A 17679-nucleotide genomic window follows, 5' to 3' on the forward strand; every position below is an offset into this window, starting at 1 on the left:
TCACTGCCAGGGGAACGCTGGGGCTGCTGGCCCGGCTGTGCTGTCACTGCCAGGGGAACGCTGGGGCTGCTGGCCCGGCTGTGCTGTCACTGCCAGGGGAACGCTGGGGCTGCTGGCCCGGCTGTGCTGTCACTGCCAGGGGAACGCTGGGGCTGCCCCGCTCCTGCCCCACCCCATCAGCTCTGCCAGCGCCTCCAGGGGACACAAAGGCTGAGCCCAAGGGTGAGAGTTGCACAAGGGGCTGAGCTGGCATCTGGGACCCATTGGGATCATGGAGTGCAGCCCCCGGCCCTGCACAGACACCCCAACAATCGCAGCCTGTGCATCCCTGGCAGCGCTGGCCAAAGGCTCCTGGAGCTGCGGCAGCCTCGGGGCCGTGCCCATTCCCTGGGGAGCCTGGGCACTGCCCCAGCCCCCTGGGGGGGAAGAAGCTTTTGCTCATCTCCAGCCCAGCCCTGCCCTGGCCCAGCTCCAGCCGTTCCCTCGGCTCCTGTCCCTGCTCACCTGGGCAGAGATCAGAGCTTGCCCACAGAAGCTGTGGCTGCCCCTGGATCCCTGGAAGTGTCCAAGGCCAGGTTGGATGGGGCTTGGAGCAGCCTGGGATAGTGGAAGGTGTCCCTGCCATGGCAGGTGGTGGAACGAGATGAACTTTAAGGTCTCTTCCAAGCCAAGGCATTCTGTGATTCTGTGATTTTGGGGGAGATGCTGAAGCTCTGGTTCAGCTTTATCTCAGCAAATGTCTGGAGCCAGCAGCAGCCATGGGTGGGATCATCTCCTCCTCCCTCTCGCTGTGGCTGTAACTCACCCAAGGGCAGTGTCATAAATCAAATTGAAATCTGGATGACGGACGACTGGGTTAATAGCAGTTTTATAACAAGAAAAAAAATGATACAATTTAGTGAATAGAATACAATAATACAATTTAGTGGATTAAATAGCAATTTGATATAGAAGGAATGCAATTTAGTGAAAGAATACAATTTAGTGAATATATACATATACATATACACATATATACATATCCATATATATGTATGAATATATATATGAATATAGCTTGCCAGTAATTATGATTAAAGCATAAGCAAAACTAACTGGGGTACGGAGACGGCTTCTCACACCACCTCAAGTATGAAACAAAGAAATTCAAACTAAACTTATATACTGTATGCTTATACATATTCATTCATGTTTCCCCTAAGTCTCCTCCAATTTCTAATTCTTTAATTTTACATCACTATTCTTCATGGTGCATGCTTCACTTGTTGCTCGGGGGTCTTCAGTCTTCTTTTGGTGGTCTTTTGGACAAAGGCTTACACGCATCGTCGTTGTCCTCTGGATAACCTTACAGGCTGTGTGTGCATACTAAGCGTTGTGTTATGTAAATAAGCATTGTGCTCCACTAATTAGTCTTATATTTTATAATTTTCAGGCCCTATACCTAAGGTCGTTCCAACTTTATCCATCTCAAGGTTGATTTTGTCTTAGGGCATTTCTTATCTCAAAACTATATCCTGTATCTTAATTTTAACATGTAACATCTGTAGAGGGGTACATCTGCCTTGTAACACCAATTCCCTTGATTGCTCCTAATAATAACTTTCCAAATAGTTATAATTTAGTTAGCATGAATCATTTCCATTTATTACAGGAGGGTGTGAAAACAGGAGCATTGTTTGGTGTGGCCTCCTCTCTGCCTTTCACACCTTTCAGTGCTTTGAGCCAGCCAAGAGCTTTCTCCAGGAGTGCAATGAAGCAGCTGTTGCTGCTCCCAGCTCTGGCTCTTCCCAGTCTCTGCCCCTGCCTGGTTTTGTCCCTCTTGCTGTGCCCTCTGTTCCCCCAGGGGGCTGCCCCAGGCTGAGGGATCAGATCCAGGCACTGCTGCTGCTCCCTGGGGACCAGCCCCAGTTTGGTTGTTGCTGTCAGTGCCAGCAGAAGCGGTGGCTGGAGCAGCGGGTGCTGACAGTGGCCCAAGGCCCGGGGCTGGAGGGGTCCCTGGGCTGGGGCTGGGAGGGAGCTGCCCCTTGTTCTCCCTCTGCCTCCCGCAGAGCTGGGCCGGGCACAAGTGGGGCAGCAGAGCCAACAGGGAGCCTGCGAGTCTCTTGCAGCCGTGCCTGCTCAGAGTTTGGCCTTGGAGCTTCAGGTGGGCAAAGGCAGCTGCTCTGCTCCCTCTGCGTGTGCCCGTGTTCAGCACTGCTGCTCCATCAGTCTGTGCCCAGCAACGGGGAAAAGCCTCAGCCCTGCAGGGCCAGGAGCTGCCGGGCTCTGCCTGAGCAGCTCAGCCAGCGGGAAGGGAGCTGCTCCACACGGGAACCAGGAGCAAAGGACGTGCCTTTTCTAGGACATGCTTTCTGTAAAAAAAACCCAAAACATAATAACAAGAAACAAAAAACAAAAAACAAAACAAAAAACAAAAACAAAACAAAAAAAACACCAAAAAAAAAAAAGATAAAAATTGCCCCCAAATGTGTAGTGAAAAATCTTCTATAACTCCAGAGACAGAAAGAGGTAACTGATCTTTTGAAAAAGAGAACTCAGCTTTTAGTTACTTAGTTTGTACACATGCTAGTGGAAAGGATGCATTAGCTGCCTTCCTTGACAGACTTGATGGATGATTTCCAATATCAAGATATTTTACACTGCAGTTAAAGGAATAGGAAATTGAAATACATGTTCTTCATGACTGTGTCTTGAGTGTAAAAATTTTGCAGTTTGAAACTTGGACCTAAAGTGCTGCAAATGGAAGTGATAAATCCCAATGGACTGAGGGAATGCAGCTTTTCCTATGGGATGTGCAGCACTCCAAGGACTTCCTCAGTGGGGCTGTGGCTGCTTGGAGCTTTGTCCTGTGCCACTCCGGGATGTCATGAAATGGGACTTCACCTGCCACCAGCCCAGGTCACGCTCTGCCACCCCAGCTCCTTGGACCTTGTGTCCCCAAAGAAGACACAAGGTGTTTCTGCTGCTCCCCCTTTGCACAGATCCACAGAGAGCTGGGATTATCCCAAGTCTCGTGTCTCCATTGTGCCATATTCCTAAAGAACCAGCAGCCCATCCTGACGAATATGGTGAGTTATGTGGGTGGTTGTCAGCTCCCTTTCCTGCCTAGAAATCCTGAAACTGCTTCTAAATGCTGTTCCCTTCAGCTCTTGGACACCTACTGACACAGAGCTGGGAAAAAAATGCCCTGGCCATGGCTTACAAGGTGAGTTCTGCCAAAGTTAGAGCTCTGTGGGAAATCTCTATCCATCCCTATCCTTTTAATATATCTGTACGTGGGGGTGTGCATGGATGTGTCTTGGATGGAAAGGAAGGAGTGTGCGAACAACGTGACTGACACTTTCACTCTGTGTTCATTCCATACTCATGGGTACCAAGATATTATGGAAACCTTTGCAAGGACAGACCCTTCTGTCCATGGATACAGAGACATCCAAGAGCCCCTGGCACAGACAGACCCTTCTGTCCATGGATACAGAGACATCCAAGAGCCCCTGGCACAGACAGACCCTTCTGTCCATGGATACAGAGACATCCAAGAGCCCCTGGCACAGACAGACATTGCTGCTCTTCAGCCACTGACAGGATGAGTCCCTGAGACTGGGGCTTGGCCTTACTCGTGGTGAGGGGCATCAAGGAAGGCTGCAGTGTGATGGAGACTGAAATGGGCTGGGAACTCACTGGGGGAAAGGAGGGAGCAGTTGTGAAGTAAAAGGCAGGTGTGGGGACAGAACTGTTCAGAGAAGGGCTGAGCTACAGCTTGAGCAAGCTGAAAAATGTCATTTGGGGTCATCCCAGATGGATTTCATTTCAGAAGTTATGGAACAAGTTTAATTTTTGGGGGGTGTCATGTTTTCCCGTGGAGGTGGACACTGTGCATACTTGAGCTGCATTGCCAAAATGCTCAAGTCTCTGCTGCAGGTCACAGCGTTTCTTCTTTGGCTGATCCCGGCCCGGTGCTGAGCCCAGCAGAGCCCTGGCAGAGCCCAGAGCAGCCTCAGCATCCGCAGAGCCCGGCTGCAAGGAGAGAAAGCAGAAACCGCCCGTCAGCTGAAGGCTCCTGTCCCCTTGTCCCAGCCAGCCGCGGTGCCCAGGCCATGCTGGCCGTGCTCAGAGCTGGGCCCAAAGCTGCCCATCACTGCTGCCTTGGGGAGCAGAGCAGGAGGGCAGGACATGTGCCCAGCCTGCAGCCAGCCACGGCAGATCCAGCCCCTCAGCAGCTGCCCAGAGCGGGATGCTCCTGTGCCCGCTGCCATCTCCCAAAAGCTCTTGTCCCACCCATGCCAAGGAGATGAGGACCCACCTCACACCATCCGCTGCCACAAGAAAAGCTGGTCCCAAACGATGTCCTCAGTCTTCTCCAAGGGCACGGCCCATCCACGCCACAGCTGGTCCCAAGCACTTCCTGATCCAGACTGGACCCCACCTGGAACGCTTCCTTTAGAAAAACAAACAACAAATTAATGAAAATAGGTTACAGACAAAAAGGGGAAACAAGAAAAATGGTAAAAAATCTTATGTCTGTCAGGAGCTTGAGGAAGGCCCAACCCCTACATTCTAGGGAAAAAACCCACCCATGGGTGAGGGAAGCCCATGCTTTCTCCCTTCCCCCCTGCACTGTCCCCCAAAATCACGGTGATCCCAAAGCAAAGCAGGGGAGTGGAGCAGCCCAAGCCCTTCCTTGCCTGCACAGCAAAGCAGCCGTGCTCAGGTTCTAGAGTCCCTGTGCTCCAAATTGTGGGATTTTTCTTAGATTTTGTGGTATTTTGTGGAGATTTGGTGGGATGTTTCTGGAATTTTGTGTGATTTTTTCCCAATGTTGTGGTATTTTGTAGTATTTTGAGGAAACCTGAAGAATTTGGTGGGATTTTTCTTAGATGTTGTGGAAATTTGTGGCGATTTGGTGGGATGTTTCTGGAATTTGTTGGGGTTTTGAGTAGAGTTTTTTGCAATTTTGTGGGATTTTTTCTGGGATGTTGTGGGATTTTGAGGAGACTTGAAGAATTTTGTGGGATTTTTCTTAAATGTTGTGGAAATTTGTGGTGATTTGGTGGGATGTTTCTGAAATTTGGTGGGATTTTGGGGATATTTTAGGATTGTGTGGGATTTTTCTGCAATTTGGTGGGATTTTTCTTGAATTTCATAGTATATTGAGAAGATTTTCTGGGAGTTTTGTAGAATTTTGAGGGATTTTGAGGTGACATGAAGAATTTTGAGGTATTTTCTTAGATTTTGTGGAAATGTGTGGGGATTTGGAAGGATGTGACTGGAATTTGATGGGGTTTTGAGAAGATTTTTGGAATTTTGTGGGATTTTTTTCTGGAATGTTGTGGGATTTTGAGAAGACTTGAAGAATTTTTTGGGATTTTTCTTATATTTTGTGGAAATTTGTGGTGATTTGGTGGGATGTTTCTGGAATTTGGTGGGATTTTTTTGCAATGTTGTGGTATTTTGTGGGATTTTGAGGAGACTTGAAGAATTTGGTGGGATTTTTTTTTAGATGTTGTGGAAATTTGTGGGGATTTTGTGGGATGTTTCTGGAATTTGGTGGGGTTTTGAGGAAATTTATGAAATTGTGTAGGATTTTGTGGGGACTTGAAGAATTTTGTGGGATTATTCTTAGATTTTGTGGAAATTGTATGTGATTTGGTGGGACGTTTCCTGAATTTGGTGGAGTTTTGGGAATGTTTCAGGATTGTGTGGGATTTTTCTCCAATTTGCTGGGATTTTTTCATGAATTTCATAGGATATTGAGAAGATTTTCTCGGAGTTTTGTGGAATTTTGAGGGATTTTGAGGTGACATGAAGAATTTTGAGGTATTTTCTTAGATTTTGTGTAAATTTTTGGGGATTTTGGTGGGATGTTTCTGGAATTTGGTGGGGTTTTGAGAAAATTTGTAGGATATTGTGTGGGATTTTTCTGCAATTTGGTGGGATTTTTCCTGAATTTCATAGGATATTGGGAAGATTTTGTGGGAGTTTTGTGGAATTTTGAGGGATTTTGAGGCGACATGTAGAATTTTGAGGTATTTTCTTAGATTTTGTGGAAATGTTTGGGGATTTGGTGGGATGTGTCGGGAATTGGGTGGGGTTTTGAGAAGGTTTCTGCAATGTTGTGCGATTTTTTTCTGGATTGTGGGATTTTGAGGAGACTTGAAGAATTTTGTGGGATTTTTCTCTAGATGTTGTGGAAATTTGTGGTGATTTGGTGGGATGTTTCTGGAATTTGGTGGGATTTTTTTGCAATGTAGTGGTATTTAGTAGGATTTTGAGGAGTCTTGAAGAATTTGGTGGCATATTTTTTTGATGTTGTGGAAATGTGTGGCGATTTGGTGGGATGTTTCTGGAATTTGGTGTGGTTTTGAGGAAATTTATGAAATTGTGTGGGATTTTTTCTCCAATTTGGTGGGATTTTTCCTGAATTTGGTAGGATATTGAAAAGATTTTCTGGGAGTTTTGTAGAATTTTGAAGGATTTGGAGGAGACTTGAAGGATTTGGTGGGATTTTTCTCTAGATGTTGTGGAAATTTGTGGCGATTTGGTGGGATGTGACTGGAAGTTGGTGGGGTTTTTCGGAAATTTATGAAATTGTGTGGGATTTGTCTGCAGTTTGGAGGGATTTTTCTTGAATTTGGTAGGATATTGAAAAGATTTTCTGGGAGTTTTGTAGAATTTTGAAGGATTTTGAGGAGACATGAAGAATTTTGAGGTATATTCTTAGATTTTGTGGAAATGAGTGGTGATTTGGTGGGATGTTTCAGGAATTTGGTGCGGTTTTCTGAAAATTTATAAGATATTATGTGGGATTTTTCTGCAATTTTTTTGAATTTTTCTTGAATTTCATGGGATAATGAGAATATTTTGTGGTGTTTTGTGGTATTTTGTGGGACTTTGAGAAGACTTGAAAAGTTTTGTGGAATTTTTCTTAGATTTTGTGGAAATGTGTGGGGATACGGAGGTATGTGACTGGAATTTGTTGGGGTTTTGAAGAGATTTGTAGGATATTGTGTGGGATTTTTCTGCAATTTGGTGGGATTTTTCCTGAATTTCATAGGATATTGAGAAGATTTTCTGGGAGTTTAGCGGAATTTTGAGGGATTTTGAGGAGACATGAAGAATTTTGAGGTATTTTCTTAGATTTTGTGGAAATGTGTGGGGATTTGGAGGAATGTGACAGGAATTTGTTGGGGTTTTGAGAAGATTTTTGGAATTTGGTGGGATTTTTTTCTGGAATATTGTGGGATATTGTGGAGTCTTGAAGAATTTTGAGGGATTTTTCTTGGATTTTGTGGGATATTTCGGGGATTTTTTGAGATGTTTCTGGAATTTGGCAGGGTTTTGAGAACATTTAGCTAATTGTGTGGTACTTATTTCTGGAATGTTGTGGGATTTTGAGGAGAGTTGAAGAATTTTGTGGCATTTTTCTTAGATTTTGTGGAAATGTGTGGCGATTTTGAGGGATGTCACTGGAATTTGGTGGGGTTTTGAGGAAATTTAGGAAATTATGTGGGATTTGTCTGCAGTTTGTTGGGGTTTTTCTTGAATTTGGTAGGATATTGAAAAGATTTTGTGGGAGTTTTGTAGAATTTTGAGGAGACATGAAGAATTTTGAGGTATTTTCTTAGATTTTGTGGATATGTGTAGGGATTTGGTGGGATGTGACTGGAATTGGGTGGGGTTTTGAGAAGATTTCTGCAATTTTGTGGAATTGTGTGGGATTTTTCTTAGATTATTGTGGGATATTCATTGGATTTTTTGAGAAGTTTCTGGAATTTGGTAGTGTTTTGAGAAGATTTCTGCAATGTTGTGGTATTATTTTCTGGAATGTTGTGGGAGTTTGAGGAGACTTGAAGAATATTGTGGGATTTTCTTAGATTTTGTGGAAATTTGTGGTGATTTGGTGGGATGTTTCTGGAATTTGTTGGGGTTTTGAGAAGAATTCTGCAATTTTGTGGGATTTTGTGGGGACTTGAAGAATTTTGTGGGATTTTTCATAGATGTTGTGGAAATTTGTGGCGATTTGGTGGGATGTTTCTGGGATTTGGTGGAGTTTCGAGGAAATTTAGGAAATTTCTGCAGTTTAGTGGGTTTTTTATTGAATTTTGTAGGATATTGAAAAGATTTTGTGGGAGTTTTGTAGTATTTTGAGGGATTTTGAGGAGACATGAAGAATTTTGAGTTATTTTCTTAGATTTTGTGTAAATGTGTAGGGATTTGGTGAGATGTGACTGGAATTTGTTGGGGTTTTGGGAAGAATTTCTGCAATTTTGTGTGATTTTGTGGAATTGTGTAGGATTTTTCTTAGATTTTGTGGGATATTCAGGGGAGTTTTTGAGATGTTTCTGGAATTTGGCAGGGTTTTCAGGAAATTTAGGTAATTGTGAGGGATTTTTTTCTGGAATGTTGTGGGATTTTGAGGAGACTTGAAGTATTTTGTGGAATTTTCTTAGATTTTGTGGAAATGTGTGGTGATTTGGAGGAATGTGACTGGAATTTGTTGGGGTTTTGAGAAGATTTCGGCAATTTGGTGGTATTTTTTTCTGGAATGTTGTGGGATTTTGAGGAGACTTGAAGAATTTTGTGGGATTTTGAGGAGACTTTGTGGATGTTTGTGGTGATTTTGTGGGGTTTTTCTGCAATTTTGTGGGATTTTTCTGCAATGTTGTGGTATTTTGTGGGTTTTTGTGGAGACTTGAAGAATTTGGTGGGATTTTTTTTTTATAGTGGAAATTTGTGGGGATTTGGTGGGATGTGACAGGAACTTTGTGGGATATTTTTTCTATGTTCTGGTATTTTGTAACATTTTGAGGAGACTGGAAGAATTTGTGGGATTTTTCATAGATTTTGTGGAAATTTGTGGTGATTTGGTGGGATGTTTCTGGAATTTGGTGGGGTTTTTCGGAAATTTATGAAATTGTGTGGGATTTTTCTGCAATTTGGTGGGATTTTTCTTGAATTTGGTAGGATATTGAAAAGATTTTCTGGGAGTTTTGTAGAATTTTGAAGGATTTGGAGGAGACTTGAAGGATTTGGTGGGATTTTTCTCTAGATGTTGTGGAAATTTGTGGTGATGTGGTGTGATGTTTCTTGAATTTTGTGGGATTTTTTTGCAATGTTGTGGTATTTTGTGGGATTTTTTGGAGTCTTGAAGAATTTTGTGGGATTTTTCTCTAGATGTTGTGGAAATTTGTGGTGATTTGGTGGGATGTTTCTGGAATTTGGTGGGATTTTTTTGCAATGTTGTGGTATTTTGTAGGACTTTGAGGAGTCTTGAGGAATTTGGTGGGATATTTCTTTGATGTTGAGGAAATTTGTGGCGATTTGGTGGGATGTTTCTGGAATTTGGTGGTGTTTTGGGAATATTTCAGATTTGTGTGGGATTTTTCTGCAATTTGGTGGGATTTTTCTTCAATTTCATAGGATATTGAGAAGATTTTCTCGGAGTTTTGTGGAATTTTGAGGGATTTTGAGGAGACATGAAGGATTTTGAGGTATTTTCTTAGATTTTGCAGAAATGTGTGGGGATTTGGTGGGATGTGACTGGAATTGGGTGGGGTTTTGAGAAGATTTCTGCAATTTTGTGGAATTGTGTGGGATTTTTCTTAGATTATTGTGGGATATTCATTGGATTTTTTGAGTATCTGGAATTTGGTAGTGTTTTGAGAAGATTTCTGCAATGTTGTGGTATTATTTTCTGGAATGTTGTGGGAGTTTGAGGAGACTTGAAGAATTTGGTTGGATTTTCTTAGATTTTGTGGAAATTCGTGGCGATTTGTTGGGATGTTTCTGGAATTTGGTGGGGTTTTGAGGAAATTTATGAAATTGTGTGGGATTTGTCTGCAGTTTGGTGGGATTTTTCTTGAATTTCATAGGATATTGAAAAGATTTTGTGGGAGTTTTGTGGAATTTTTTTGGGATTTTGAGGAGACATGAAAAATTTTGAGTTATTTTCTTAGATTCTGTGGATATGTGTGGGTATTTGGTGGGATGTGACTGGAATTTGTTGGGGTTTTGAGAAGATTTCTGCAATTTTGTGGAATTTGTTGGGATTTTTCTTAGATTATTGTGGGATATTCAGGGGATTTTTTGAGAAGTTTCTGGAATTTGGTAGGGTTTTGAGAAGATTTCTGCAATTTGGTGGTATTTTTTTCTGGAATGTTGTGGGATTTTGAGGAGACTTGAAGAATTTTGTGGGATTTTGAGGAGACTTTGTGGATGTTTGTGGTGATTTTGTGGGGTTTTTCTGCAATTTTGTGGGATTTTTTTGCAATGTTGTGGTATTTTGTGGGATTTCGTGGAGACTTGAAGAATTTGGTGGGATTTTTTTTTTAGATGGTGGAAATTTGTGGGGATTTGGTGGGATGTGACAGGAACTTTGTGGGATATTTTTTCTATGTTCTGGTATTTTGTAACATTTTGAGGAGACTTGAAGAATTTGTGGGATTTTTCTTAGATTTTGTGGAAATTTGTGGTGATTTGGTGGGATGTTTCTGGAATTTGGTGGGGTTTTTCGGAAATTTATGAAATTGTGTGGGATTTTTCTGCAATTTGGTGGGATTTTTCCTGAATTTGGTAGGATATTGAAAAGATTTTCTGGGAGTTTTGTAGAATTTTGAAGGATTTGGAGGAGACTTGAAGGATTTGGTGGGATTTTTTTCTAGATGTTGTGGAAATTTGTGGTGATTTGGTGGGTTGTTTCTTGAATTTTGTGGGATTTTTTTGCAATGTTGTGGTATTTTGTGGGATTTTGGGGAGTCTTGAAGGATTTGGTGGAATATTTCTTAGATGATGTGGAAATTTGTGGCGATTTGGTGGGATGTTTCTGGAATTTGGTGGGGTTTTTCGGAAATTTATGAAATTGTGTGGGATTTGTCTGCAGTTTGGTGGGATTTTTCTTGAATTTGGTAGGATATTGAAAAGATTTTCTGGGAGTTTTGTAGAATTTTGAAGGATTTTGAGGAGACATGAAGAATTTTGAGGTATTTTCTTAGATTTTGTGGAAATGTTTGGGGATTTGGTGGGATGTGTCGGGAATTGGGTGGGGTTTTGAGAAGATTTCTGCAATATTGTGGTATTTTTTTCTGGAATGTTGTGGGATTTTGAGGAGGTCCAGGCCCAGGTGATGCCACTGAAGGAAATGTGCCCTCATCCCAGGGATGCTCAACACAGACTCCCCCAGCCCCTTGGGGCCCTGCCTCTGGTCACAGCAGCCCCTGCCTGGCTCCTGCCTGCCCACACCGTGGTCAGCCCTGCCTGCTCCTGGACATGGAGCTCAGCCAGGGCTGGTGCTGTGTGGGCTGTGCTGGTGGTACCAGCCAGACACTGGGGTGAGAGCTCCATCTCTTTATTGGAACAGAAGAGCTGTGCTGGGCCCTGCCCTGGCAGGAGGGACCCACCTTCAGTCCAGGCCACAGAGCAGGGTGGGTCCCTTCAGGGACACAGGGCCTTGCTTTGGGTGGTGGCAGCATCTGCCCAGCAGCAAGCTGGTAATGCAGCTGTGACAGGGACATCACGTATGGGCATGGAGATGTGAAATGTGTGGTGCAGGTGTCCCTGAGGGAGGTGTTTGGCCTTTCCTGTGAAGCTGCAGAGGGGAACCTGTTGAGAGAGGAGATGGCTGAGGCCCCAGCTGCAGCTGGCACACAGGGACCCTCCTGCACACTGGGAGATTCTCACTGTGCTCAAAGTTTCCCTCTGAAGACTAAGAGCTGAATGTGGATGGGCTTAGCAGCTGATCTGCAGGCCAAACAATTGAGTTAGCAAAAGGAGAAATTGAGAAAATACAAGTTTATCCATAGCAAGGAGGAAAGCAAGGCCGTTAGCATGGAAACCAATAAAAAGGGATATAAGGGGTATTTGCAGTTGTAATAAATGGAATTGGTTCGTGCTAACTAAATTGTAACTGTTATTAAAGTTCTTATTAGAAACAATCAAGAATCAGTGTTACAAAGCAGATGTACCCCTTTGTAGATGTTACATGTCAAAATTAAGGTACAGGATGTAGTTTAGAAGATAAATGGTGTCTCAAGACCAAAATTGCCTTGAGATGGACCAAAATTAGAACAAATTTAGGCATTGGGCCTAAAGATTAGTAAACATAAGGCTAATTAATAGACTTACATAACACAATGCTCAGTATGTATGCACAAACCTGTAAGGTTATCCAAAGGACAATGAGGAAGAAGAGAAGCCTTCGCCAAAAGACCACCAAAAGAAGACTGAAGACCCCCTAACAACAACTGAGGCATGTGCCGTGAAGAAAAGTGATGTAAAGTCAGAAAAACTTGAGATAGGAGGGAACTTAGAGGAAACATTAAGGAATATGTATAAGGATACAGTATATAAGTTTAGCTTGAAGTGCTTTGTTTTGAATGTGAGGCAGGGTGGGAAGCCTCTGTACCCTGTCCGGTTTTGCTTATGCTTTAATCATACTTAATTACTAGCAGATTATTTATATAAATTTTAATTTTTATTAAACTGTATTATTTTACTAAACTGTATTCTTTTATAACACATTACTATTCAATTTAGTAAATTGTATTCATTTTTAATTAAACTGCCATTAACCCAAGGGACCTAGTTGTCAAAATTCTAATTTCATTTATAACAGTATTTTAAAAAGAAGGCTGTTACAACAACATTGGTATTTACCAAACATGACACAACATGAGCTATATTAACAAAGAAGGCACCTTACGGTGACAACATTCTACTGTTCAAACTGTAAAACATCTTTGTGTACTGATCAGGGGGTAACGATTTACTCTTTACAATCCTGATGCTGAATGTCTCCTGAGGAGGTCTGGTCACAGAGAAGAATGAGCCCCTTGTGAGCTGCCCCTGTTTGGACAACCTGCTCCTCACCCCGAGCCTCAGCATGTCTGACATCGCCCACCTGGGACTGACATCCCAAAGCATTGAGAACATTTCTCTTTATAATTTTTCTTTATAATTAAAATCTAATTAATTAATAAAAATAAAATTTTATTTTTATAATACTATTATTCTGTATTTTTATAACCTAATTTTTATATTTATATAAAAGAATTGTTACATTTTTAGCAACTAAAAACATTATCGGTCCTTGGTTCAAAGTAGCACATTTCCGTTCATTAATTAATTGACCACTATTTCTCCCTCTTTATGCTAATTATTCCTATTTTTAGTCCTTTGATCATCATTTTTATCATTTTCTCAGACAGGGTAAAAGGGACCACTTTGGGGTCCATGGGGACTTTTCTGAGGAACATTTGGGGCAGTTTTGGGTCTGGGGAGGGAATTTAGAGACAACCTGGGGGTCTGGAGGACACATGGGGAGCCGGGAGGGCACTTGGAGCGGCATTTAGGGATTCTGTGAGACAATTCGGGGTTCGGGGGAGCACTTGGGGGTCCAGGGGTTCACTTGGAGGTCAGGGAGGGGAATCTGGGGGCCCTTCGGGGTCCGGGCGGGCACTTGGGGGGCTGTAACGGGGAATCTCTGGGTCGCGGGGGATGATGAGGTATAATGAGGCTTAATGGGGCCGCGGAGCATCACGGGAGTTGGAGGCTCAGCGCCAATAGGTTCCGGTAAGGCGCGGGGCATGACGGGAGATGCAGTCCCGCCCGGAATAGCGCTCTATGGGCGCCGCGGAGCATGATGGGAGCTGTAGTCCCGGAAGTGGCTCGGAAGGCGCGTTCGGCGGTGTGGGGAAGCGCTTGGAGAAGACTTCTGCGTCCGAGCTGCAGGTGCTCGGGGCGAATGTACACGGCTCGGGAGCACTTGGGGGGAACCTGGGGAGCTGTGACCGGGCTCTTTAGGGCGCGGGGCACGGCAGGAGGTTTGGGCGCGGAACTGTGTTGTGGGATGATGGGAGATGAATTCCCAGCAGTGGCTGGAAGGGGAATCTGTGGGGTCGGGAGCATTCAGGGATCCAGGGACGCTTTGGGGGGCCTCGAACGGGCGCTGAGGGGGCACTCGGGGATCCTGAAGGGTCTGGGGGACACATGGGACATATGGGGGGCGATCCCGGGGTTCTGGGGCGCGCAGGGCATATGCCCAGTTCCTCACAACCTGGTCTCAATTGCCCCCTGGAGGCTCCTACTCACTGCCAGTCTGATCCCAGTATGATCCCAGTATGATGTCAGTACACAGCCAGTGCAATCTCAGCCACTGCCAGGATGATCCCAGTCCAAACCAGTCTCTGCCAGTGCTGCCACTCCTGGGATCCCCCAGCCCTCTCTGCGTTCCCCCCTCCCACATCTCCCCAGAGGAGCCCCAAGGGCTGACAGTCCCCAGCCAGGGTCCCCAGCCAGCCCCAGGTTGGATCTGCAGCCCCCAGTTTTCCCAGTTTCCCTCTCCTTTTCCCCGGGCCGGGTTTCCCCCGTCCCCAGCGGGTGGGAGCAGCGGAGAGCCCCGCGCTGCCCATCCCGACCTGTCCCGGCTCCATCCCCGCTCCTGCCGTGGGCTGTGAGGGGTTTGGGAATGGGGCACCGAGGGTGTCACTGCTCCTGGGGGAGGAGGAGGAGGGATGGAAGAAGGAGAGAGAGAAGGGATGGAAGTAGGAGAAGGAGGTGGGGTTAGGGAGGAAGAGGAGGAGGAAGGATGGAAGGGGAGGAGAGGGAGAAAGAGGAGGGACAAAGGAGGATCAGGGAAAGGAGAAGGAACCATAAGGTTGAGCACTCCTTGAATTCATAGCCCCCTCCTGTGGGATCATCACCCACCATCCCACAGGTGATGGGGGAGTGGGAGCTTTGCCCGGATATCCTGGGGGGGTCCCTGCGTTGGGTTTATTTTGCGGGGGGGGAATGTTTGGAGAATGTGGAACTCCAAAGCTGAGTGGAAAATCCTACTTGGGGGGACATTGGGGGGTCTCACCATCCCTAAGTGGGGAAATGGAAACAGGGGGAACTTTTTGGATTCCTGGCACTCCCAGCAACCTGGGGATGGTAGGGACTGAGCAGACAGGTTGTCCCCAGTACAAGCGTGACTCCCAGCAGCTGGGACAAGCGGGAACCCTTGAACCTTCTCTCCTTGAAGACAGGGGAGACTAGAGATGGGGAACTCCTGGGAGGCATTTTCAGAGCTGAATCTTGGTGTTTTTTGGAGGTTTTATGGACCCCAGATGTCCGGTGACTTCTAGAGATGAGCTTGGACAGAGGGACCTGCAAACTCAATGTCCTCATCCCTTGTATTTCCTCAAACCAGGATTTCCCATTCCCAAACCTTGGCTGGATGGAGGAGGAGGCTGTGGAGAAGAGGAAGATGCCCCAGGACACCCAGGCAGGTGAGGAGGAAGTCAGTGCCCCTTTCCCCCTCTCTCCTGCTCCATCTCCCAGCCCAGCCTGGCTCCCGGCTGCAGGACAACCCCGCTGCCGACGCTGTCCTGCCGGGGACGCACTGGGGGGATCTCCTTCCCCTTCCCTCTGGCACGGAGGCAAATCCCATCCTCTCCTTGTCCTTCCTCCCCCAGACAAGGAGCTGAGGATGGAGACCAGGGAGGACAAATCCCCACAGGAGAAGCTCATGGAAGAGGCCGTTCTGAGCAGCTCCAAGGCACAGGAATCCAATGGGGAGGAAAATCCCCAGAGATCCCGCAGGAGGAGGGGCTCCAAACCCTGCCTAGGGTGCTCTGAGGAGGAAAGACCCACCCTGTGCCGGGAAGGCGGCCGGAGATCCAGCCGGGGCTCTGAGCTGGTGGTCCATGAGCAGCTTCAGGATGGGGAGAAGCCCTACAAGTGCTTGGAGTGTGGGAAGAGCTTCAGCCAGAGCAACAGCCTGATCTGTCACCAGATGATCCACACTGGGGAATGGGCCTACGAGTGTGGGGAATGTGGGAAGGGCTTCAGCTGGAGCTCCCAACTCATCATCCACCAGCGCATCCACACTGGGGAGAGGCCCTACGAGTGTCCTGAGTGTGGGAAGAGGTTTCAGAGGAGCTCCACTCTCCTCAGGCACCAGCGGATTCACAGAGATGAGAGGCCCTTCCGCTGCCCTGACTGTGGGGAGGGCTTCAAGCAGAACTACACCCTCATCACCCACCGGCGCATCCACACTGGGGAGAGGCCCTATGAGTGTGGGGAATGTGGGAAGAGCTTCAGCCGGAACTCCAGCCTGATCTGCCACCAGAGGATCCACACCGGGGAACAGCCCTATGAGTGTGAGAAATGTGGGATGACCTTCAGCCGGAGGTCCCATCTGACCATCCACCAGATGATCCACACTGGGGAGAGGCCCTATGAGTGTCCCGAGTGTGGGAAGAGGTTTCAGACCAGCTCCCATCTCCTCGAGCACCAGCGGATTCACACGGATGAGAAGCCCTTCCGCTGCCCCGACTGCAGGAAGGGCTTCAAGCACAACTCCCACCTCATCACCCACCGGCGCATCCACACTGGGGAGAGGCCCTACGAGTGTGGGGAATGTGGGAAGAGCTTCAGCCGCAGCTCCAGCCTCAACATCCACAAACGCCTCCACACTGGGGAGACACCCTACGAGTGTCCCCTGTGTGGGAAGAGCTTCACCTGGAGATCTAGCTTGACCCAACACCAACGGCAGCACCAGTAAGGGAAGCTCTGCAAATGCCCCAAAGTACAGAAAGAGCTTTGTGCACTGCTCCAGCTTCATCCCCCCTTGGAAAATTCAAGTTTGGCAGAGACCTGGTGATCCATGTTCCCTGTGATCCATGCTGGGGAGACACCTGTACCTTTTCCTGCCTATGGCAATGACATGATGTGGGATCAAAGAACATGAGGGTCTGGCCATGGCCCTTTTGTTATATTCAATCCCATCTCAGGTCATTGCCAGGGGCAGGTGTTTGTGGTTAGGTGTCTTTTTTTTTTTTAATTCCGGATTGCCTGTGGAATTTTTACCCATTAGTTGTGGGGACAGCCTAACTGTGGGTAATTGCTGGGTGATTGACAAAAGACAAAGAGTTTGGCTGGGCCCAGGGAGGGAAGGGGGGCAGGAAAAGAGGAGAGCGGGGACAGTTTGGGGGGCTTTCTTCAGCTTCGGAGAAGGACACGTTGGGTGCAGAGCTGCTGCGGTGGGGAGAAGGGAATTTCGCCATCACTCACACGGAGCTGCTGCTGCTTCTCCTTCTCCCCTCTTTGTTGGTGGCCTCGCACCCCCTGTCCTGCCGGGACGTGTGGCAGTGCCAGGCACCGCCGCAGAGCTGCTGATCCACCTCAGCCACCGGCCCAGGATCTCAGCTCATCCCTGCTGTTCCAGCTGAGTGTTCCTCAGAGCCCTGCAGGAGCACCGGGACTGCCCGCCTGAGGGGGTTTGTGAAACAAAGCCTCTCCTCCATCCCTTCTCGTCTCAGCCGAGAAAGCTGTCACGGGGCCCCTGGTTCTGTTTTCCTGTTAATGCTGTAGTTATTGTTGTTTGTTTGCCTGGTTATAAATTCTAATAAAGAACTGTTATTCCTATCCTCAGATCTCTGCCTGAAAGCCCCTTGATTTCAGAATTATAATAATATAGAGGGAGGGGGTCTACGTTTTCATTCCAGGGGAGGCCCCTGCCCTCCCTAGCAGACACCTGTCCTCCAAAACAAAGACAGATGGGGAGTTTCTCCATCCTCCTTACCCTTGTGGGGCCAGCAGTGCTCTTGGTTCCTCATGCTCTTTTTGTGGGGCCTTTTGTGTCTGTGCCCCTCCAACTTAGGGGGACAGGGGATATTTGCTGCCCCCTTTCTGCTTCTGGGA

The 17679-nt window shown here is 46.5% G+C and overlaps 1 protein-coding gene across 1 annotated transcript in view; it reads left to right on the forward strand.

The window, feature by feature from the left end:
* Nucleotides 1–17679, forward strand: part of LOC147647224 (uncharacterized) — a 188401-nt gene that overhangs the window by 118135 nt on the left and 52587 nt on the right. Inside the window, 1 exon segment of the mRNA XM_086872440.1 lies at nt 15642–16564. Within this exon segment, the coding sequence (XP_086728566.1) occupies nt 15642–16564 (923 nt within the window).

This window comes from Cyanistes caeruleus, unplaced genomic scaffold (genome assembly GCF_971803275.1).
Source record: "Cyanistes caeruleus unplaced genomic scaffold, bCyaCae1.hap1.1 HAP1_SCAFFOLD_65, whole genome shotgun sequence".
NCBI classification, from domain to species: Eukaryota; Metazoa; Chordata; class Aves; order Passeriformes; family Paridae; genus Cyanistes; species Cyanistes caeruleus.